Source organism: Lolium rigidum, chromosome 3 (assembly GCF_022539505.1).
Source record: "Lolium rigidum isolate FL_2022 chromosome 3, APGP_CSIRO_Lrig_0.1, whole genome shotgun sequence".
Classification (NCBI taxonomy): Eukaryota; Viridiplantae; Streptophyta; class Magnoliopsida; order Poales; family Poaceae; genus Lolium; species Lolium rigidum.
The window spans coordinates 115,651,363-115,674,793 of NC_061510.1; the positions used below are offsets into that span (position 1 = coordinate 115,651,363).

At 47.1% G+C, this 23,431-nt stretch overlaps 3 protein-coding genes across 3 annotated transcripts; all 3 read left to right on the forward strand.

Annotated features, from left to right (window-relative positions):
- Window positions 1-9,068: 9,068 nt before the first annotated feature.
- On the forward strand, window positions 9,069-11,837 carry LOC124702201 (pentatricopeptide repeat-containing protein At5g50990-like). The gene is made up of 2 exons (XM_047234323.1): window positions 9,069-9,074; window positions 10,640-11,837. Exon 2 carries the CDS (start codon window positions 10,672-10,674, stop codon window positions 11,827-11,829), a length of 1,158 nt encoding a protein of 385 aa, XP_047090279.1. The 5' UTR covers window positions 9,069-9,074; window positions 10,640-10,671; the 3' UTR covers window positions 11,830-11,837.
- An 836-nt stretch (window positions 11,838-12,673) lies between these two features.
- On the forward strand, window positions 12,674-14,598 carry LOC124702202 (exonuclease DPD1, chloroplastic/mitochondrial-like). Its single transcript, XM_047234324.1, has 3 exons — window positions 12,674-13,225; window positions 13,642-13,847; window positions 14,202-14,598. The coding sequence occupies exons 1-3, from the start codon at window positions 12,693-12,695 to the stop codon at window positions 14,408-14,410; spliced, it is 948 nt and encodes a 315-aa protein (XP_047090280.1). The 5' UTR covers window positions 12,674-12,692; the 3' UTR covers window positions 14,411-14,598.
- Window positions 14,599-15,219: 621 nt separating this feature from the next.
- Window positions 15,220-17,705, forward strand: LOC124695395 (putative zinc finger CCCH domain-containing protein 21). Its single transcript, XM_047228249.1, has 2 exons — window positions 15,220-15,846; window positions 17,424-17,705. Exons 1-2 carry the CDS (start codon window positions 15,220-15,222, stop codon window positions 17,703-17,705), a joined length of 909 nt encoding a protein of 302 aa, XP_047084205.1.
- Window positions 17,706-23,431: the final 5,726 nt, after the last annotated feature.

Genomic DNA, 23,431 nt, shown 5'->3' on the forward strand with positions numbered 1-23,431 from the left:
CCGTAGCCCGTAGGTTTGTCCCCTTTCTGATGAAAGAGTAGTGTTGCTTACACCAATGTTGGTGTAATTGTGAGAATTTTTCATGTTTAGTTTTTGTAATATACAGAATATACCATGTGAAATTTATTGACTTGGCTACTCTTTCACCTGGGCTGTTCTTCAGACCATATGCCTCATTTCTGATTATGAAGCTGTTCTCTGAGCCTCTTGCAGTACGGTGGAACTAGTTAATTCTCTGCCCAAGGGTTTTCAGTTATGGCTAGAACCAGTACTGTCATGTCCATACGATGAATACTGTTTGCAACTTGCAAGAAGATACATTGGATACTCCTCAGATGTACAATATTAGAGCATCTCCAGTCGCGTCCCCCAAAGCGCGCCGGATTGAGCGTTTGGGGGACGTGTTTTGTTCGTGCCGCGTTTGGGGGACGTCGCTCCCCAGCCGCGTCCCCCAAACGCCGCCCCCAAACATTTAAAATAATTTTTTAACACATAAACCATTTATATCAAATGTAGCATATGAAAAAAATGTTTTCGAGGATTGTTTTCAAATTAAATTACAACAAACAATAAAACAAGTAATCAAATATAATAAAAAGGGCTAGATGATACATCAAGGTGCCACGGTATTTCCTTTGATCCTCCACAAATGCTCAACGAGATCAGCTTGAAGTTGCTCATGCACATTGCTGTCACGGATCTCTGCGTGCATGACCACAAAATCGACAAAATCTGCGGGCACCCCATGATCAACCTCCGCGAGAGGTCCTTGACACTCATAGGGACCAACATGTGACCTAACATGATTCTTGCGGTCATCCTCGATGATCATGTTGTGCATGATCACACAAGCTCGCATCACTTCCCACATTTGGTCGTGAGACCAGCTCAGAGCAGTGCCGGACAATGGCAAATTGTGCTTGAAGCACACCAAATGCCCGCTCGACATCCTTCCTGCAAGCCTCCTGTCGTGTAGCAAAGTGAGAATTCTTCAGACTCGATGGATTCGAGATTGTTTTGACAAAAGTGGCCCATTTTGGATATATACCATCGGCTAGATAATAGCCTTTGGTATATTGGTGGCCATTGATCTCATAGTTGCATGGTGGAGCATGCCCTTCCACTAGTCTCGCCGAACACCGGAGACCGCTGCAACACGTTGATGTCATTGTGTGATCCCGCCATGCCAAAGAAAGAATGCCAAATCCACGAGGTCATAATGCGCCACGGCTTCAAGCACCACACTTGCAATATCCATGACGCCCTTTGTATATACCTTGCCAAGCAAACGGGCAGTTCTTCCATGCCCGGTGCATGCAATCGATGCTTCCAAGCATTCCAGGAAATCCTCCGGCAGCATTTTGTGCCATGATCCTTGCAGATCTCTTCCTCGGTTGGCCCTCTCAAGTAGTATTTGCCAAACTTTCTCACCACAGCTCGGCAAAACTTGTACATGCACTCAATGGCAGTAGACTCACTCATGCGAAGGTAGTCGTCCTGTGTATCGGCGAGTGCTCCGTATGCAAGCATCCTCATGGCGGCGGTGCACTTCTGAATGGATGAGAACCCGAGAACGCCTACGGCGTCGAGCTTGAGCTTGAAGTAGGGGTCGAACTCTCGAACGCCGTGGAGGATATTCATGAACGAGGCCCTTGCTCATCTGTACCGGCGCCGAAAATTGTCGGCATGTGTTGCCCCGTCGGCGAAGTAGTCGTTGTGCGGCATGGCATGCCCCTCCATCCTCTGCCGGGGCTTCGACTTCCTTCTTCCCGGCCTTGATCCTCCGCGGCGCGGCTCTCTTCCTCTTCTCCGCCTCGGCGTCAAGCATGTCCTGGAGGGAGGCGATGATCGGCAAATGCTCCCGCAGGTCGTCGTCGAACGCTTGCTCGTCCTCCGGCGGCGGGGCAACCATCTCATCGTCGCTGTCCATGGCTAAAGCAAAATCAATGGTTAAAATTGCGCCGAGGCGAGACGACGCAACAAACAGCGACCAATCGCGCCTACACGGCAAGTCGTCGAGCACCTTCGTGCGCGGAGGTGGGGCGGATTTGACGGCGCGTTCCGGGAGGCGGCGGCGACGCGGCGGCGGCGACGACCGGCGGGAGCCCCGGCCGCGACAACGGTGCCGACTCGCAGCACGGATCGAGACGCCCAAACGGCCGGGAAATCCGGCGGCGGCGGTGGGGTGGGAGGCGCGGGAAGGAAGGAGCGACGAGAAAGAGGCGCGAACCAACGGTTTATGCAAATAGTCGCCGACATGTGGGAGCCCGCCTCGCTTTCGTTGTGTCCGGCGTCCCCGGTGCGTCCCCTGTGGGACGGGGACGGGCTCGGGGCGCCGGACACCGTATCGGGCGCGCCGGACAAAAAAGGGCTTTGGGGGACGCGGCTGGAACGCTTTTTTTGTCCGGCGCGCCCCAAATCGCTTTGGGGGACGGTTTGGGGGACGCGACTGGAGATGCTCTTAAACACGAAATATATGGATGGTTCCATCCTCGTTCCATTCAAATTCAAAAGATCTTTGGCGGATAAGTGTACGTTGGGTAGCTGGGGACCGCTTCAGTTTCAAACCGTTTGCACCCTGCACAGGAAGCTTGCAACGTTCATGTCTGGAGCTTTTGCTTTTCTGAAAGCAACTCCCCGTTGTTCTCTCGCTGGATTAAGATAACATCACATCGATTTCGCACGCACAACCAGTTGTTTGTTTAAGCAGGATTACGACTTTTGCTCGCGTTCTTGCGTGGAACACCAAACGCCGTGTTTTAGTTAAGACAGCATTCCTCCAGGGAGGCTGGTAGCTGGAATTGTTAATGCACAGGGAAATCTGATGATGACATCGAAAGCTGAAATGTTCAAATCTGTATCCTAGGAGAGCGTCTCCACTCAGTATCACGTTTAAAATACCCAGACCATTTGGGCCAAAAACCAAATACTCCCTCCGTCCAAAATATAAGGCGTCTAAGGATTGATCAAAAGTCAAATCTTATAAATTTTGACCAAATATTTAGAAAAAAATATTTACATCCACAATATCAAATTGACATATTAAAAAAATATACTGTAGGATGAATCTATTGATAATGATTTAGTATTGTAAATATTTATATTTTTGTGTATAAACTTGGTCAAACTTTAAAAACATTGATTTTTAACTAATCCTTAGACGCCTTATATTTTGGGACGGAGGGAGTAGTAGAACAGAGTATGGCTGGGCGGCTCAGGGCATCTCCAGAAACGGACGCTGAGCGACCGTTTGCGTCCGTCGTGATCGGAAATGCGTCTGGTCCAGCGGGGTGACGCAAAGTAATCGGCCCGTCCGCGGCGACGCAAACGTGGCCCAAATATGCGCCAGGTTTGCGTCTCCGTGGACGCTGCGCGGTCGCGGAAAGTGTCCGCGTTCGGTGCATCCGGACCCGGTCGGCAGTGACTACGTAAGCTAAACTTTTTTTATTACTATTGATTGGCCAAAATGACCATCTTTACAGAGATGGTTAGTCGATTTAACCTAAAACTACAACGGCCGTACCTACTCGCCGTCGCGCGGCCTACACCGGCCTCGGTTACTCGCAGTCGCGCAGCCTACTACAGGCCGCCGGAAGGGCCGACGCCGTCGTCGAAGCGCGAGCGCTTCGCGCACTCCGCACGCCGGGCATGCCGCAGATTCGTCACCCCCTCTCGCCTATGGCGTTCGAGGGCCTCGGCCAGAGAGGAGTCCCACATGACTGTATGCGGCCATAGCCGCCGCCTCCTCCGCCGCCGCTTGGGCCACCAAAGCCTGGGCCGCCGCCTCCTCCTCCGCCGCCGCCTCCTCGTTCGCCAGGGCCACCGCCTGCAACCCCGTCAGCTGGGCGAGGAAGTGGGCCCTGTCCCTAGCCGCCTCCGCCACCGCTTCGTCCCTGGCGGCGATGGCGCCCGCCAGCTCCCGGTTCTCCTGCTCGACCCGCGAGGGAGAAGGGCCCCTCCGCTGGAGCGAATCCAGGTCGGAGCACATGTACCCCCGAGCCATGGAGACCGCATAGCTGTGGGCTTCCTCCTCCGCTGCCCGAGCGTGACAGCGCATGGCGTCTCCAGCTAGGGTCTCGAAGGACGCGACCAGAACCAACTGGTCGCCACCGCAGCCGAAGCGGCGATGCACAGGGGTGTCGTTGTTCGCGATGTCGTGGATGACGGCGTCCGCTAGTGGGGCCGCCGGAGGGGCCGCCATCGCTGCCCGCGCCTTCGCGAGCTCCGCCCTAGCGTCGGCGAGCTCGGCCATGGCGTTGGCGATCTCCGCCCTGGTCGCCGCGAGGCGCCCTTCCGCGCGCTCTGCCGCCTCCGCCTACGCAACCTCTGCCTCCGCCGCCGCCGCCGCCTCCAGGTCCAGCTGCTCGGCCTGAACGCCGGCGGCGACTACATCCTCGTCCTCCTCCAGGTGGAGGTGGCGGCACATCTGAACAACGTGTTCCCAACTAATGTAGTCGGCCATGGATGGATGTTAGGGTTTAGCTTGAGCTGTGGCCGTCATCCCCACCGGTGGCCACCATATATAGCCACGACGGGGCGGGAAACGGCGTTGGCGCGCATGACGTTTCCCGCGCGCGAAACGCCAGTGAAACTTGCCAATGTATTGGGCACGCGCAGGAACGACCGTCGTCGCGCGGAAACAGTTAATCGCCGGCGGCAGTCCTCGATGGGACGTAAAACACCATTAACGAGCTTGACGCTGTCTCCGCTAAAAATATGCGTCCGCACCGCTGGAGGTACCCGACGCAAACGGTTGGTCTGGGCCACATGGTGTCCACGGGCCAACGCAAACAGACATTTCGGACGTCCGAAATACGTCGGCCCGTTGGAGATGTACTTACAAAATGATGTAGTTTGGCGTGTAGTTTGGCGTCTGGAACCTGAAAGTCCAGCACCTAGTCTGGCATGTGAAATCTGAAACTACAGATGCAAGGATCAGAATATTCCCATGCGAGTTGCAATCTCAGATGCCGGAACTAACATGCTAAGCAGTGATTTTGTGATTGAATATGCACGTCGTGCCCTGATTCATGCCGAGCACGATCTTGTTCAAATCCTTTGCGATCTTGCTGCATGCTGCTGAGTGCTGAACACCATTCGTTTGACTTTCTTTAGTATACAACTGCTGATAGCAACATGCATCCATACGACTCCTACGGCCTGCATCTGCATGCTCAGGCTCAAACCTGAAATGAGCTGTACTCACAAATTCACAATTTCTTGCGAAGAACTGGTGCAGGGCAATAACTTTGCAGCTCCTCCATTTGGCGCTTTATTTGACCAACGGCATAAATAAATTTTAAAGGATCAAGCGGCCGTCGTTCTTCAGAAAAGTCCAGGGCGGAAGCTAATCTCTTCTGCTTGGACTAAGCCAGACATGCTGATGGAGTCAAGAATGAAACTAACGCCGTGGGGTTAGCTTTCGAAGGTGATGTTACTAGACAGCGATCACAAAAGGATAACGCGGTAAGCACGTGGTTTGTGGTCTGTGGACATATAGGTGTGGTCATTTTAATTTGAGTGGTGTTTGCTTCGGATTTTGGATTTGGAATTGATCAATTCCGCGGTTCAGTATAAAGGGATTGACTGGTGAGTGGCACAAGAGGAACGGTTTGGTGGCCCTGTCCCCTGTGCATATTAAAACATGAAAAACTCACGTGGGCATGCATTTTACCACTGTAGGTTTCATGAGGTTTTATTGCGTAAGATTTGTCTGTTTGTTTCGGTCGAAAGTTGCACGAGGTTTTGTTGAAACTTGTCTAAACAAAGTTGAAAGCTAATGTGACAGTGATTTAAAGTGAAGTTTTACTAGAGGTGAAAGCTGGATTGGTTTAAATATTTGATGAATTTGGTTGAAGCTTGAGTAGAATCCAGTTGAAAATTGTAAAAAAAGGTTAAAAGTTGTACTTTTCTCACTTGAATGCCGAGTTCTGCCTTTTGAGGGGTTGGATCGAACCTTCTAACCTTGTTGGAACAAGACCCCCCAGGTCGCTCCTATTGAGCGACTTTGGGGAACCCTAGCATGCCATCGATGGGTCCCTCGTCGACCTCGATGCCGACCACACCGCAGTGGTGGTGGCCTTGCATACGTAGGTGGTAGGGGGCCTCGCGATGGGCGTGGATGCCGATGACGCTTGTGTAGATATGCACCAGAGATCGTCCATCGTAATTGCTTGTGCGGTGCTTCATTCTCTTCACGCGACCAAAGGGGTATCAGCTAGCTGCGCTAGGCGCGCACGTGGCAGCGGTGGTCATGTAATAAGGCGTTTCGTGGAGAAGGTAGATCTAGAACTTAGCTAGATCTAGACCAATCGGGTTGGGGACACACGAATTCGCTCGATGGTAGGTGTGGAGGGCACTGAATCTACTCCGGGCTGCCATGATCGTGCGATTGTGGGTTATGATGGCAGCGTGTTGCCAATCCTTGCCGATAATGAGCAGCGACGAGGAGGATGTCGAGGCGGCATCCCTAGGCATGGGCTTGGTGGCTTTCGGCGACGAGTTGGTTGTTGCGAGAGCGGGACATGAGCTGGTGCTAGTTGGATATCGATGAAGAGAAGTTGTGTTGCATGTGGTGGGTGTGTGATATAGATGCTGTGGTGTTCATGATATGTCTGGTTTTCCCCTTCTGTGTGGAATGGAGGAGTTTTGTCGGCGCCGGTACTAGCAGTGCACCAATGTTGTTTTCCTCCTTCGAGGCGCTTGTTGTGGACTCCATCTATACCCTCCTGGGGTATGAGCTCTTCAGGGGAAACCCTAGCTCCAGGCAGTGGCCGAGCTAGCATGGAATATTTTGGCCGACCAAACTAAAATATAGTACAAATTTTATTTAACAAACCTTGCTAGAGTTGGGACAAAACTAGAAAGAAGGAGCAACCTGCATAAAAATCCTGGCTAAAGGGCTTGCTTTGGAAAGTTCGGTCATTTGTTAGTGCTAGTGGGCTGAATTTGGGCACTTTTTTTCATAAATACCAGATATATATATATTTATATATTTATGTGTAGAAAATAATACATGGTAGAGATACATGAGTTGTCTACATCGATTACAAAATAAGGTATAAAAGAAACGAGGAAAGCTTCAAGATCTTCAATCTCTTTCTTCTTTCATACATAATCTTGCACGTTTGTCAAGGTGACCGTAGATACAAAACCACTGCCATGGCCCAGTCCGGCTCTAATGTAACCCCTCTAGTGGTTCTAGCTAGATTGTCAACGAGCGACGATGATGACTACATTGCAACGTTCTTGGAGGTGTCGTCTTGAAGGGTCCCAGTCAGATGTTGGCGCATGTTTCTATTTTCATCAGGATGGTGGATGCAGAGGAGCAACTTCAAGTGGATCATGTTTGTGTGTGGAGGCACCTGCCTCATGAACAATGGTGGGCAACAACTTCATGGGGAGGGGCAGTTTCTTGCCATGGATCTTATGTTGCAAGTGTGGCAAGGCTGTCTCACTTGACGCCTCTTAGAGAATGCGGTTTAACTATAGGCTAGGCTGTCTCTGGAGCAACAACTCTGATGTTGACACCACATCAATGGTCTACAAGTGGTTGTCTTATGCATGCTAGGCTGGGGTGGCTAGGTCGTGTGGTGTTGCTGCTGAAGGATGAGTGGCGGACTGTTGGGGCAGTTGCCCCTGAAGGTAGTGTTAGCAGTATATGCTAGGCGTGGTGGAGAAAGTTTGATAAGGTTGGGAGCATCAAACTCATGTCATAGAGGATATGTGGTTGCCCTCAATGTTGGTTGATACGTCGACATTACATTGGCACGGTTCTTGTAGAGGGACGAATTCTAAGCCTATGTTGAACCTCCACCCGTCTACTCCTCACATATCAATTACAATGTCCTCTCTCCGTTAATGGTGGGAGGTCGTTTGGTCAATGGAGCAAGTACTATATTGGTTTGTGGGTGTTTTACCGGTGAATTCTTTTGTCCTTTGGCTTTCGCTAGTTTCCATTAAATAATTGCACAACTCTCTTCCTTTTATCTAATATTTTTTTTTTGTCTCTGATGACACCATGACACTGTGTTCCGGATGGGTAGGGGTCGGGGCATGAATGTCAGAAATCATAGTTCTAACATTCATTTTTCTCTCTGAGGGGCTTGTTCGTTTTGTTCGGAAAGAATCCAGATGTGGAACTAATCCAGGCTTGGATTTGGTTGATCCCCAATAACCCCTATTCATTCCTTCCCATAACTTCTTGTGTATTTCAAAACGGTTCGTTTAATCCTTGCTAGGCCACAAGTCACCCTTGTCTTGCTCGCTCGCGTCAGGGAAATTCGTCCAGAGGATGATCTCTTTCCAGACAGAATCATTGGAGATAGACGGGATATGCAGGGTAGAAAGCAAGCGAAGACCACGATCTTGCTGTACCGGAAAAATAATCATCTCCGAGCTGGGAAACCAGGATCGGACTGTAATCCAATCCAATCCATGCCCTTGAGGGATTAAACAAACATAGCATGAGGGAGTAGAAACTTTTTTAGGTGTCAGCATTCATCTTTTTATTAAAAAAAACGTGTCAGCATATATCCAAAAATCCCTCGCGAAAAAACACGTTTCATCCAAATCCAGCCGCATCAGCCCATCCTAGAAATTGAACTACAGGCGAAGAAGCCCGGCCCACCAGGACAATTGGGTGGCTTGGGTTCGCACGGACCCTGGAAAAAAAGGTAAACACATGTGAAATCGGGCGCTAAGCAAAAGTGGATTTTCTTTCTAATCACGCCGCTGAGCAGTGGGCATTTGCGGAAGCGCCACTCGCCCGCCCCTCCCACCCCACGTTCCCACGCCCGCGTCGCGGCCGATCCGCCAACACCGGTCACCCCCCCCCCCCCGCCCCGCCCCGCCTCCGGTTGTCTTGTCCCCCGCCACCTCCACCGCTCCTCCCCTCCCCTCCACGCCGCCCACGCCTCTCTCGCCACAAGCCTTCGCATCTCCGCAACCCAAAGGCATATACCTTCCGTGCTCCCTCGCTTGCTTGCATTCCCTTCCTTCTTGCTCCCAAATTCGCCATCCGCGGCGCTCCTTCGCCATCCCATTGGATCTCGGTCTGCCGGCTGGATGCTCAGGTACCTCCTCTCTTCCTTGCCGTGCTCATCGATTCGCTGTTTGGTTCATTTCTTGGCGAGGCATTTCGTCGAGCACTGCGGCTGCCTTGCTCGGGGGGGGCGATGAGCCGTCTTCCAACATGTTTCCCGCAGCGTTTAGTTGATTCCGTTGTCGGGTTTGATCCTCTGTAGTCCGTCTTGTGCTGTTTTGGGGGCTTAGTGCAGCGAATTTGTTTTCTCTGAATAGATGGATTGTCAGGTTTAGTTCCCTAGTTTGATGGCCCATGGAAGGAAGGGTCTTTGGGGCTGATTTGCTGTTGCTATGCTGCGCTTACCCTTAAAACAGCTGGGCAAAATCTAGAGGCGAATCAGATACACTTTAACAATTTTCTGTTATCCATTAGTTATTACTTTTGTATTGCTACTGTATTTCCTCTCACACGATTTCTTATCCTTAGACCTTAGACAGCTAGCTGGCATATGTTATTTAGAACGGCACAATATTATCATAATCATCTGAAAACTATTTGAATAAATGATGTTATCATAATAATCCACATCAATGCCAAATGAGCCTTAATATGTGCTGCGCTGGTTCTTGAATTTCAGTTATTTTGGTAGGCATGTAGTTGTCATAGGACCACAAGCTGCACGTGGATGTAGGAATCAGTTAAGGTCCGACGTATTTAAGTTATTGAGCATTGTTGTCGGCTATTCCTGTATGATGGGAGCTTGATAAAAAAAAATTACACAAATTATATCATCTAGAACTCCACCATGAGATTTTTAGTAGATATATAATATATTCTATTTAGTAACGAAGCACATTTAGCCATACCTGTGCAGATGTGCAATATATTTGGCATGTACTATATGTTAGCATTGGTAAATTCATGCACAAGAAGTAAAGAATCGATGATGATTTTATCCTTTCATTTCAAGTAGCAATAAGCACAACTTTTGTTTTGGATAATTATCTTAGGAAGTAGTGTGCACATCGGACTGCTGATTATTTTTCGCTAGCTGCCTGGTGTTAATGAATTGCAAATTTCAGAAAATATAAATTTTGCGCCTGCATTATAGGAATTCACTTCAGAAGCCCATTTGCACTATGCCCTACACAAACTGTTTGAAGAAACATCCCACGAGACTCATCTTTCCATATGCAAATGCCATCATCCGAGCATCTTTGGAGAAAGGCTCCCCGCAGAAGTCACTGATGGACTATAGAACTATGCTCCATTTTACCGCATTCTGCCCTGATCACAGAACCTATGCTCTCCTCCTCAGGGCTTGTTCGAAATGTTCAGACATCTATGCTGCCATGCAAATTCATTCACATCTCACTAAAACTGGGTTAAGTAAGCAAGATATTATTGCTCCACTTTTGAGGTTGTATATTGATCATGATCGCATGATGGAAGCACGTGAGCTATTTTTGCCCATGCTTGAGTGGAGTACTGATCCTTTCCATGGTAATCTGATGCTCACGGGATTCTTGAAGGGTGGACAGCTAGACAAGGCATATCAGATTTTCAAGAGGATGCCTGTCAAGGACCTGGTCTCATGGAATTCAATGATTGCAGGTGCAGTAAGGAGCTCCCACCTAAAAGATGCAATGAATCTTTTCAGCAGATTGGTCAATTCTGCCCTTGTCCCTGACGGTTTCTCATTCTCTTCAGTCCTGTCAGCTTGTGCTCGAGCTGGTGCCCGCTCTTATGGTGTGTGGGTTCATCAGCTGATGGATGAACTGGGGGTGGAAAAGAATCACATTTTAGTGTCAGCACTGATTGATATGTATGCTAAATGTGGAAGGATTGATGTATCAGTTGACATATTCAACACAGTTAAGAGAAACCACGTGTCCACATGGAACACAATGATTGGTAGCTTGGCAGCTCATGGTCTTGGATCTGATGTGGTGATACTGTTCCGCAGGATGGAACATGCAGGTGTGGTTCCTGATGGGGTTACATTCGTTGCACTATTGGCAGCATGCAGCCATTGTGGCATGGTTGAAGAGGCTCGTCAATACTTTGAAGCAATGACTATGAAGTATCATATCACTCCAAAGGTTGAACACTATGGTGCAATGGTGGATACATTGTCACGAGCTGGGTTGCTGGATGAAGCATACAACTTGGTGAGCTCAATGGCCGTGAAACCTGATGCTGTGATATGGAGGGCATTGCTTAGTGCTTGCCGTAGGTACCATCAAACCAAATTTGGTGATGTCACTATTGAGCAGATAGCATGCCAGGGCAGTGGCGATTATACCCTTCTTTCAAATATCTACTCATCAATAAACAGGTGGGATGATTCAGAGGAAGTATGGAAAGAGAGGAAGAAAAGGAAAGTACGGAAGATAAAGGGTTTGAGTTGGGTTGAATTAGGGGGAAGCACCCATGAATTCAAAGCTGGGGACCGGTCCCATCCTGATTCTGATGATATTTATCGAGTGCTGCATGGTTTATCAGAAAAAGCAAAGGTTGAAGGCTATACTCCATCCATTGAGTTAGTAACAAAAGATGTCTCACCGGAGGAAAGAGAAGAAAACCTCAGCTTCCACAGTGAGAAGCTTGCAGTAGCTTATAGTGTCCTTAAGACTGGTCCAGGGACAGAAATATTTGTGTCAAAAAATCTGCAGACATGCGGTGACTGTCATGAATGGATCAAAATAATCTCGAAGGTGCTTTGTCGTGTTATAATTATGAGGGATAGGGTCCGATTTCACCGCTTTGAAAGTGGGTGCTGCTCCTGTAAAGATTACTGGTGAGCCCTTGATGGAGCAACACAGAAGTGATCTGTATATCATCATACCAGCGGTTTTGTTGGAAGCCATCAATGTACCTAAATAATATGGTCATCATGGTTTTTAAGGCGACACCTTGGCGCCTTAAGGAGGGAGGGCGCTTTGGCGCCTAGGCGGGCGCTTTGGACGCCTAGGCGCCTAAAGCGGCCGTTTTTACAAAGCGGAGGGGGAGCGCCTTGACGCCTAGGCGTCGCCTAGGCGACGACTAAGCGATGCTTTTTAAACCATGATGGTCATTTTCTATTTGGAAGCTTGGAGCTTAGGTGGTGCACATCAATGAGCCAAGGACAAAATATAAGCCCCGGAAGACGTTGTTATCAGTTTGGCTGTGAAATCGGTAATAGTGGAAATAAGGGTATGCTGACACAGAAATACGCATTGTGTATCATACACTCTCAGCATATGTGGTCTATTGATAGACACACTTCTACAGAAGTATAATCTGCGAGCTGTGGGATCAAGATAGAGAGACTCTCTGCTGGATTTGTGTTTTCTCTGATTTATTCGGGTTTCTCATGGCTTTGTATGTGTTTCGTAGAAAATTGGCACCATAGTACTGTCTGGTCTGCTATTATTTTTTTGGACACATACTCGCAGTTTTATTTTTGGAGGTTTACTTGTGCGGACATTGCATGGCGTGATATATATCTAATGACTTCATCATTACTATTTGGTTACATTTTTGCATATCTCTGGGTTCACTAGTTTTAAGTTTGACAAATTCCAACTAATAATGATTGTTTGCTCATCATTTCAGGATTAACAGTGAGGGTACCCCAATAATAGGCGATCAACACCTTTGATGCCCTATTTTCTCCAATTGTACAATGTCTTTATATTCTATTTGCTGTGGTAACTTCCATCAACTAAGGAACTCAATAGGACAGAGTTGTAGTATCAGATTTCTCAAGTATAGCAGCAGAATAACGTCTGAAAATGTACTTCAAAATAGAAGATATAAAACTAGACCTTTTAGTACATCAGTACTAGTGAGGAGCACAAGAAAAGCATGCAAGCAATCCTTCAGCAATAACCGCCATTTACACGGTGGATCAGTTGAATCATCGATTGATGTGTTCAAGCAGTCTGATCTGCACCACCTGAAACCACTTCAGTGCTACGATATTCAGGAAAAGGTTTCTGGAGGCAAGACTGAGTGCCCTGCAACTATCCTTGTTTTTGATATTGAAACTACTGGTTTCTCACGCCGTGGTGATAGAGTTATTGAGTTTGCTGCACGTGATCTTGCGGGTGGAAAGAATAGCACTTTCCAGACCCTAATAAACCCTGAGAGGGAGATAAGAAACACAGCTGTTCATGGTATTAGCACCAGCATGGTCCGCGGATCTGATGTCCCAAGGTATCATCTTTCAACAGCATGATTTGTGCCCTACCAGATACTTTCCATTTTTACTCATGCAAACTGTCATTTTGTAAGACTCCAGTGAGGAAATAACAATCTAAGAAGATAATATGAAACCAAAGTGCAAAGCAGAAGTTACATTACTTCTTCAGATAGGAGTTTTTCTTTGCTTGTGATCATTATTCATTCATCTGACACTTTTTAAAATCGTGATATTTTCTGCAAATAAAAAACAGTTCCGTGAATCTTATGTTTTGTTCTCCTATGTGTTGATTGCTGCATTACATTCTGAAAATGTAGTTCCACAAAGAAATACATATGAGCTGAGGTCAAATGCCCGTTTATTTTTCTTGTGCATTCCTACTTGAGTTCTTCATCTTCTGTAATTAGAGTTTTTGTGTACGACAATGCAGATTTGGGGAGTTTATACCCATTCTACTACAATATGTTTGGAGTCGTCAAGTGGCTGGTAAACCAGTTGTGTGGGTTGCTCATAACGGGAAAAGCTTTGATGTCCCCTTTCTTATCTTTGAGTTCGAACGGTGTAAACAGGAGATGCCTGGTGACTGGCTGTTTGTAGATACACTTCCTATTGCAAGACAGTTAGTTGAATCTAATGGTATGTTCTCTCTCCAAGTGTTCTGTTTACTTTCTTAAACATACTGTTCAAGATTGTTTTCAGTGCTAGAGAAAGGGCGCAGTTTACTCTGGTGGTGACAATTAACTAGGAAAATTTACATAACCTAGTTTTATTCTTCTTGTTACAAATGCCACTCCTGTAATTGTAATGACATGCTGTACTTCGTCTTATCTATGTATATTTCCGAGATAAAAATGAGGCTAAGTTAGCAATATTAGGTTTTGTCAGTAACCTCCACAGTATTTGTCAAGATTCTTGATTTGTGGGTTTACTCATATAACTGAAGCAAATCATGCGATTCAAAAGCTAGACCTCATTCCGTTTCCATCTCAGGGCAAAAAATCACCTCGGCGTCGATGAATGCTCTGATAGAGCGCTACAAGATCCCAGTTGATGGCGACGCGCACCGTGCAATGCGGGATGTGACCGCCCTGTGTTATGTGCTCCAGAAGCTGACTTTCGAGTTGAAGCTAACGGTTCCCCAACTCCTCGAGAAGTCATTCCGGATGTCTGACATTGCAACAACACCCGCCAAAAAATGACTAACCAGAACAATATACTGAAACTCTAGATTACTTTCATTGGTGTTGTATTGATTACAGAGCGGCTATTTGCGGATTCCAGCTCTGATTTCTATGCTGTTACAACAACAGAGCAGTACCTTCCTCATTGTTACACTGATATTTTGGTCACTAATTCAGTGCTGAATATTACTGAAATTCGCTGGCCCTGTACTGTTGTTGTGCACCATCTGAACCAGTATATGCACAATGATTCAGAGGTGCGACATAGTAGTAGATACTGATGTCAGTTCTGTGTGGTGTCCAACTTAAACGAAATGGAACGCTCTTGACTAAATTCAAGTTTGTCAGAGCTCCTTTTTACTAGTAACAGGGAGAAAAGTCTGTTCTGCCCTTGAGTTGGGAAACTGCTGCGTAAGGATGAGGTCATTTCCAGTTGATTCGTTTCGATACCTTTGGCTGATGCTGCAATGTGGTACACAGGTGAGGGGAAACAGTTATGCACCTGCTTACTTGGTTCAACTTAGATAATTCAGGAGCTTGTACCGTCAGATAACGGAGAGAAAAGTCGATCCTGCCCTTGGTCTTTTGGTGGGAAGAAGCCAACGGGCTCTATATAAGGCTGGCCAATCAAGTCACTTTGACCTGTCTCTCAAGTCTCAAACCGCAACGACTTCCTCTGCTTCCCTCCAATTTCCAAACCCCGACGGACGACGGCGACGCCAAGGTAACCGCCCTCGACCTCCTCCTCGTCGTCTTCCCTCTCGCTCCAAACCCTAGCCTCACCTCCCTGCTACTCTGTTTGCAGCTTGGGCTCCCCAGCGCAGGCCATGGAGGGGGAGCTCGGCCTGCTCGGGCACCACTCGCCGGCGGGGTCGTCCTGCGTCTCCTCCGAGGTCTTCGGGTCGCCGATTCCCGCGTCGCCGCGGGATAAGCTGCTCCTCGACTCCTCTCCCTCGTCGTGCGTCTCCGACGGCCGCAGCAAGGGAGGTCGACCCAGCTCGCCCACACGGATGGGGAAGGCGCTCGACTCGCCCGCGTCCTGCGTCTCCGACGGCCGCTACGTCTCGCCGCTGCGCGTGTCAGCGGAGCAGGAGCGCGAGGCGCGCGAGGCGGAGATGCTCCTGCGCGCGATCGCCGAGCGCTACGACGAGTGCTTCCTGCGCCTGCGCGACGCCACGGCCGAGGTAGCTGAGCTCCGCCTCGAGCGCCTCCATCTCCGAGCGGAGAACGTGCAGCTCTCCCTCCTCCTCGAGGAGCTCGAGGCCAATCGGGGGAATCTGGCGTACGCGGCGGCGCCGGCACCACCACTGAAGCCGGCGGAGGAGGCGGCAGCGCGTGGCGGCGCGCCCAAGAGCATCTCGATACGATCCAAGTGCTACCTCTCGCAGATGAACCAGCCGCAGGGCGAGGCAGAGGCGCAGCGCCTCCGTGTTCGTCCACCTCCACCGATTGAGGTAAGCCCACACATCCAACTGCTTCGAATTCGCAGCTTAATTCCGCCGCGAATCGCTTGTTAACCTGCTCGGAACTCGGAAATCTGCGCTTAAACCCGCGAATACAGTTCAATTGTTCCAGTTCATGCAAATTCGCAGTAATCGGGGAGAAATTTGGTTCACGATGCAATTCGATGCTGAAAAAACAAGTTGAAACCTGCAAAATTAGACGTGATATGGTAAATGATGTTCAATTTGTGATTTGGCGATCGTATCAAGCAGCGACTTATGATGAATTAGCTAATTTTGTATTTAGAATCGTCAGGTACTCTGCTTTCGGCTACATAGGCAGAGTCGGCTGATACAGTATGTCGAACTGAATAACTACAGTCGCTTAATCGCAGGGAAATTAAGTTTCTGATGCAATTAAATGGTGAAAATGACGTTCTGTTCGCGATTTGAGTATTAGACAATCGCATGAGGCACCAGGTTATGTAGAATAGCTAGGTTTGTAGTCGTCAGGTATTGTTGGCATTCGTTCAGTGCAGGAAGTCGAGCTTTACAGCTATGTTAGTTTGGGAGGTATTATACACATTATGATAATGCGCTTGCTTCGGGATTCAATCACAGTACACAAGTCGCAACAATATCGAACTTGCTTAATTTGTTATTGATCTGGCTGAATTTGATGTTTTACACGCAAAAGTCATCAGGTTGACAATTCTGATAAGTTTAAGCCTGCGACATCTGATGAACTCTAGTAATATGCCATTCTGTTTGCCATTCGGGTACTGACAATCGCATCAAGCGTCAGGTTATGTTGAATTATCAAGGTTTGTTCTTAAGTGTCGTGACTCGTGAGGTACAACTTGATTCTTTTTTTTGAAATCGTGAGCACAACTCGATTTTCGGAATTCTCTGCATTTGGATTAAGAAATCTTTAAGTTAACTTGGGAGATCATACAAATCCTGATAATGTGCTTACTTTGGGATTCAATGGCATGAGCAACAATTTTGAACATGCTGAATTTTGCTTCAGAAATATTGAACTTGCTTAATACAGAACTTCAGCACAAAACTCGTCAGATTGACAATTTTTTTTTTGTTATGAAGTAGCTATCAGTCCCAGATATATTATCTCGATTTTGCCTAATTCCACAAACCAAGCATTCATCTCTATACTTTTTTACTGGGATTACATATCCGTATGTTTAATCTTTGTAATTTGTAATGGTGATATCCGGAGGTACAACTCGATTTTTTTTTTCAGATTTGTGCTGCAATTGGATTAGGTAATCGTTAAGTTAACTTGGCAGATCATAGAGATTCTGATAATGTGCTTGCTTTGGGAATCAGTTGCAAGAAGCAACAGTTGAACTTGCTGAAATTTTCTTCTCAAGCATAGAGCTGGCTTAATCAGGAACTTTACACACAGAACTCATCAGATTGACAATATTTTGTTAAGAAGTGGTTATCAATCGCACACATAGTGTCTTGTTATTGCCTAATTCGACAAACCAAGCATCCATCTCTATAAATTTTTCACTGGGATTTCATATCCGTATGTTTGATCTTGAAATGGGGAATGGTGATTGCAGGAGGCCGCAGAGGACGAGGCGCAGGGGGACGGGGAAGTGGAGGTGGAGGCGTACAGGCAGGGCACGCACAAGACGGAGCTGTGCAACAAGTGGGAGCAGGGCACCTGTCCCTACGCCGACCGGTGCCGGTTCGCGCACGGCCTGCACGAGATGCGCCCCGTCATCCGCCACCCGCGCTACAAGACCCTCCCCTGCCAGATGTTCGTCGCCGCCTCCGGCTGCCCCTACGGCCACCGCTGCCACTTCCGCCACTCCCCAGCGCCCGCCGTGGAGTCCTACTAGTCCGCCGCGGCCACCACCACCACCAACTTCTCGTTCCTCCGGCCGTGTAACGCTTCCTGCCCTCCTCTCCGACCTCCGGCCGTCCTCCTCTCATTACCTGCGCACGTCTGGTGCCTTCTTTGCTGTCCTGCCATTGAATCAGTAGCAGTACGCATTGAGCTCGTTGGATCAGTCAGTAACTTAGGAGTGCACAAATAAAATAAGGCGGCCCTGCCGGTTCAGCCCAGGAATACAGTAGTGGCCAGCGATGGGGTAAACGGGCCGTAGTGCATGGCTCGTGTGATTACTGTGGAGGAAAGCTGCAAGTGGATCGTTCGTTGTCTTTGTGATTAGAATTAGCCCATATAAGCTTTCTATGTGAGGATATTGGACTGGGCCAGCATACTATATGATGCAAAAGCCTGAACCGTTTCTTTCCCGAATCTGTTTTTTTACATCAGATTTTTTTTTTATTGATGTAGCATTAAACACATTTTACAGATAGCAGCCTGACTGGAAGAACACTCTCAGCTGCTAGAACGTTGCATACATAAGCCTGAACTCTTGTTACTGTTGCTATTCTGGATGATTATTGGTTGGACTGGATGCTTATGTCACTAGCAACTTATGCACAGTTTGATCGATTTCAGTTGCCAAGCATTTCTGCCATTCTTTATGGAAAAGCCCAAGCTCTTTCTTTTTTGAAACAATAATCCTGAAATATGTATTTTTTTTAAAAAAAAGGTGCAAGATGTTCCATTTTCATTAATTAAGGTGTTTTGGAGACAATTGCCTAGGCGAGGTTATAGGACTTCAAAGCAAGAAGTCAATTCTCTTGGAATTACCATTCGCAGCGAAAAAATTCTCTTAGAATTACGTTTCCCAAAAGTTTTAGCCCGACAAAACACCACACCCTCGCTTCATCTTCGATCCTTGCCATGACTATAAAGGCTAGCGATGTGATGAAAAAAGACTTATAATATTCTAAATTTCCCATGAAACCGGCATGATCATGGAACCCACTAGCTTCCACGTCTTGTTGTGCTCAAGAGAAAGCTTCGCTCACCACTCGTCAACGGATGCTTCTATCTCAGTGTCACTAGCTTGAAAGATTTTTTTTGCTACTCTAGACGATTATTGACTACGAGGTGTGCTTCGGTCACACTTTTACAAGCCTATCCCGAGTTCATGGAGTTCTTATGTTACCCACGGTCCATCAATCCAAGGTGCCGTCGATGAAATTGCAGCGATCACCCTTCCTGACCAACCATCCGCATGTGGTAGCAGTGTCATGGCTGATATGGTTGGTTGGCCATATGCAATGTGCGACGCAACCTAGATGGTTGTCACCAACACCCACATAGGGCGTTGGGACTGCAATTTTACGAGCCTCTATGTTGTGGTTGGTTTCCTGATTGGCGTCCAAAAGAAGGCCTCATGCATTGCGATGCCGTCGATAATGATTATGATAGGTGAGGCAGGTACATCAGGAAAGAAAAGGGATCTCAACCTCTCATGTACGAGTTCGAGATCTATGAGTGATGGTGGTGACCAAGATCTTGGATTGAGAGAAGAAGATGAATCACAACATGTTGCTATGCAAATATGGTTTGCATGGAGATGTCCATGTCTAAAATGTATGGGTGGCAATAATGAGCCTGATGATCAGTAAATCGCTGCAGTACTTTTGGCAAGTAGGGGCCGTAACATAGGACGACCTCGTTTGTGATGGTGCTCTTCGAGTATTGAGTTTTTATTTTCAAAATGAAAATCCTACGTCTGAACTTCATTGGTTGGCAATGACAAATTTCTAGCCGATTTCTTATTGAAGGCATTGTCTTGATTGAAAGGACGAGTGTCTTCTAGAGGGGGTAAACAAGCGTTTTAAAAAGAATTACGAATTTGGCTGGTAAGAAAGTGGAATTAAACTAACTTTATTTTACAATCAAAAAACCTAAATAAGCTAGGCTCAAGTAAGTGCAACAACAACAATTTAAGCTAGGCAAGATAGCACAAGATATATAAAATACACGTGATAAGCAAGATGTAAGGACTTCAAGTTCGATGGATATCACAAGGAAATAAACTCGGGTAGAGATAACCAAGGCACGCGAAGATGAAGATGTATTCTTGTGTTCATTTACACGAAGTAAGATACATCAAGTTTGAGAAGTCCGGATTACCACGAAGTCGCCTCGAACGCCACAAAGACTCACTTTCTTATCCAAGCCCCCTCACAAAGACAAGGTCCCTTATGGCTAGGTATTCCTCCACATAGGAGATGACAATCTCCACAACCACTTCTCAAACTCCACGAATGAGAATCTCATGCCTCTTCACAGTCTTCAACAAAGAAGTTCGGTACCAACCGCCAAGCCAATTAGGAGGTCACCCTCCAAGAGTACAATCTCACGGTCTCTCACTCAAACGAATCATAATGGAGAGCTCAACACTATGTAAGGATGTAAAGCAAGAACACACAAAGTGCTCAAATTATTCACACTCAAATCACACCAAAGCAACAAGTGCTAGCGATGAATTGGAGAGAAATAACAATGGTGGATACCAAATAATGACTACAAAATCTAGATCCAAGGGGTTCCCCTCACTCAGAGAAGGATTTGATTGGTGGAGATTGTAAATCTTGATCTCCTCTTCCAAAGCTCTATAAAGGATACAAGAGTCATAGGAGGGAAGAGGTAGAGGAATCAAGCTGAAGAGGTTCATCAATGGTGATAAAAAAACATTCTCACAAGAACACTAACAAAACGATGGGTAAGAAACCCTTTTTATAGGAAAAGAAAATATGAACATTTGGGCCAAAAACCGAACAATCTAGTCAAGGTTAGCTCATAGGCTGGCCAACCGGTTCCCAGGTCGGAGTGGTTGATGAGATGGTCGGTCATGTGATTCCCAAATCGGGACGCTCGGCGAGAATTTCGGCCAGCCGGTTCCCACGCTGGAAAGCTTGGTTGCCACCAGGACAAGCACCGGAAACTTGCGGGAACGCTAATGTTAACGCTCCGGTTAGGTCCGTAACAAACATTCCGGCATCAAGGCCAGCCGTGCCACCGGAAATCCATTGATAAAAAGACAATCTTACAAAATGATGACATCTTTTGCGTCAGGACTCTGATTTTAGCAAGCTTGGGCTTTTTGAAAAGCTAAGAAGAACACCTATCTAATAGAGACTATAAAAAAATAGATTAAAATACCAAATAAGGAGAGGTGTGAAATCTCCCTAAACGAAGAACCAGTAAAACCTCCAAACTCAAAAGCACAATGAAAGGTGCATATGAATTCCGTTTCAGATGAAACTTGAGCTTGTTGAAATGATAGATACAAGACCAAGAACCTCACAAAAATAAACATGGAGAAGCAAAAAAAAAATAAGGGGATGCAAAAATGCAAGGGATTGAGCTCCCTAAGACGATGTGATAAAGTTACACGACAAAGCCCCTCTTGATAGTGCGGCTATCTATCCTATAATCCGGTTTCCAAACAACCACTTGAGACCGATAAAAGAAAATCTAGCAAGGACATAACTTTGAATTGAGAAACCCGCTTGTTCCTGATGACAACGCCTCATGCTTTATTGAAGCCGGAATGCTTCACTTGAACATTGTTGCTTCGTAAAGACTCATAATTTGCTCCCCATACACCACTATGGGATAGCTTCATTAAGGAACATTTTCACATGTACATTATCACCAAATGGGATACAAGTTTCAATCCTAGGATCTTCTCGAGATGCTTATCTTGAAATTTCCCTTCTCAACCTTGATGACTATCACCACTTGATATCATCCTCTCACGGGCTATATCAAATCTTATTTTTGATGCACGCCCATGGAAAAATACCTAACCCACGTAGACAATACAAAGCCACATATATAATGGTTCAGTTCATAAAAAATATAATTGCCAAAGCTTACCATACCACAAGATCCCATGATCTCATGTGGCACATTCTTTATGCTTCATATATTGATCAACTTGAATCCAGTCTTCACTCTTTGTATTGGTCAACCTTGTACCTTCTCATGCTCTGTCAGAATATGTCGAGGTATATAAAGAACTATTTATTTGATTACATGCTCTAAATCTTGGTCAAACATAGCTCAACTCATGAGTCTATCATAACACCGACTTAGAGCAACATCTTGAATTCTTCTCTTGATGAAAATGTTGGGATACGTTGCATAGAAAACAAAAAATTTCCTACCGCGAGAACGCAATCCAAGCCAAGATGCAATCTAGAAGATGGGAGCAACGAGGGGATGAACGAGACTAACCCTTGAAGATTTCCAAAGCCTATAAGAGTAGGCTCTTATTGCTGCGGTAGACGATCACTTGCCGCTTGCAAAAGTGCGTAGAAGATCTTGATCACGGTGCCACAATCGGGCAGCACCTCCGTACTCGGTCACACATTCGGTGTTGATGAAGACGACGTCCTTCTCCCCATTCCAGCGGGCAGCGAAAGTAGTAGCTCCTCCTTGAATCCGGCAGCACGACGGCGTGGTGGCGGCGGCGATGGAGAACTCCGGCGGAGCTTCGCTAAGCGTGCAGGAGAGGTGGAGGAGAGAGAGGGGGCGGCTAGGGTTTGGGAGAGGGGGTGGCCGGCCTCAAGGGGTGCGGCCAAGCTATGGCTCTGTGGTGGCCGGCCCCCTCCCCTATGCCCCTCATTATATAGGTGGAAGCCCCAAGAGTTGTAGTCCAAGTCTTCGAATAAGACCCCAACACCAAAACTTCCCAAAGGTGGGAAACCTACTCAAGGAGGGAGTCCTACTGACATAGGCATCCCAAATGGGCCTGCCGAAGATAGTACCCGGGGTTTACTGAAGGCCCACTACCCGAAGAATAAGAAGATTCGGAAGCCCAAGATATTATTAAGGAAAGCTAGAGTTGTAACAGGAAGTGTTATTTGTAATCTTGCGGGATGAGTTAGAAACCTTCCCGGACTCTGTAACTTGTACAACACGAATCCCTCGGCTCCGCCTCCTATATAAGGGGGAGTCGAGGGACGCAGAAATCATCGAATCATTGTTCTCAAACCCTAGTTTCATAATCGTCGAGTACTTTTCGGCTGAAACCTTCGAGATCTACTTGCCCTCTACTTCCAACTAAACCCTAGTCTACAATTCGTAGGCATTGACAAGTTGATACCTTGTCAATTGGCGCCGTCTGTGGGAATTAGAGGCGTCAAGGATCTGGTCTCGATGGCACGTTCAAGATCGTCGACTTCACCGACCGCAAAATCATCGACTTCATCAACCGCAAGCAACGCAATGGATCGAGGTAAACAGATCGCTACTGGTCCTGTTGATTTTGTTCCTCACCCGCCCTCCCGTTTTGATGCATATGCGTATCTGGAGGAGCCTATGGAGATGACGTTTGAAAGGTTTCACTTTCGCGTCGAGAAAGAGGGATCGTATCGTGTCGAAATTCCGATTTCGTCGGGATCATCGGCGGTATATTCCGATTTTTCAAGCCATACATCGTCAACCGAATCAGGAGAGGAAGAAACTTCGTCGTCACGCTTCATCAGCACCAGGGCGAGAGAAAAACTCGCCAAGATCTTCAGCGATATGTCGTTTGAGTCATCTGCGGACTCATATATAAGCGATGGCTCAAGCAGTGTCGACAGCTACAACTTCATCGACAAATCTACTACAGTGGGCAAGGTCTTCGCCAATCTTAACGATGGTGTCACCAAACCCAACATAGATCTGAATACAAAGTATCAT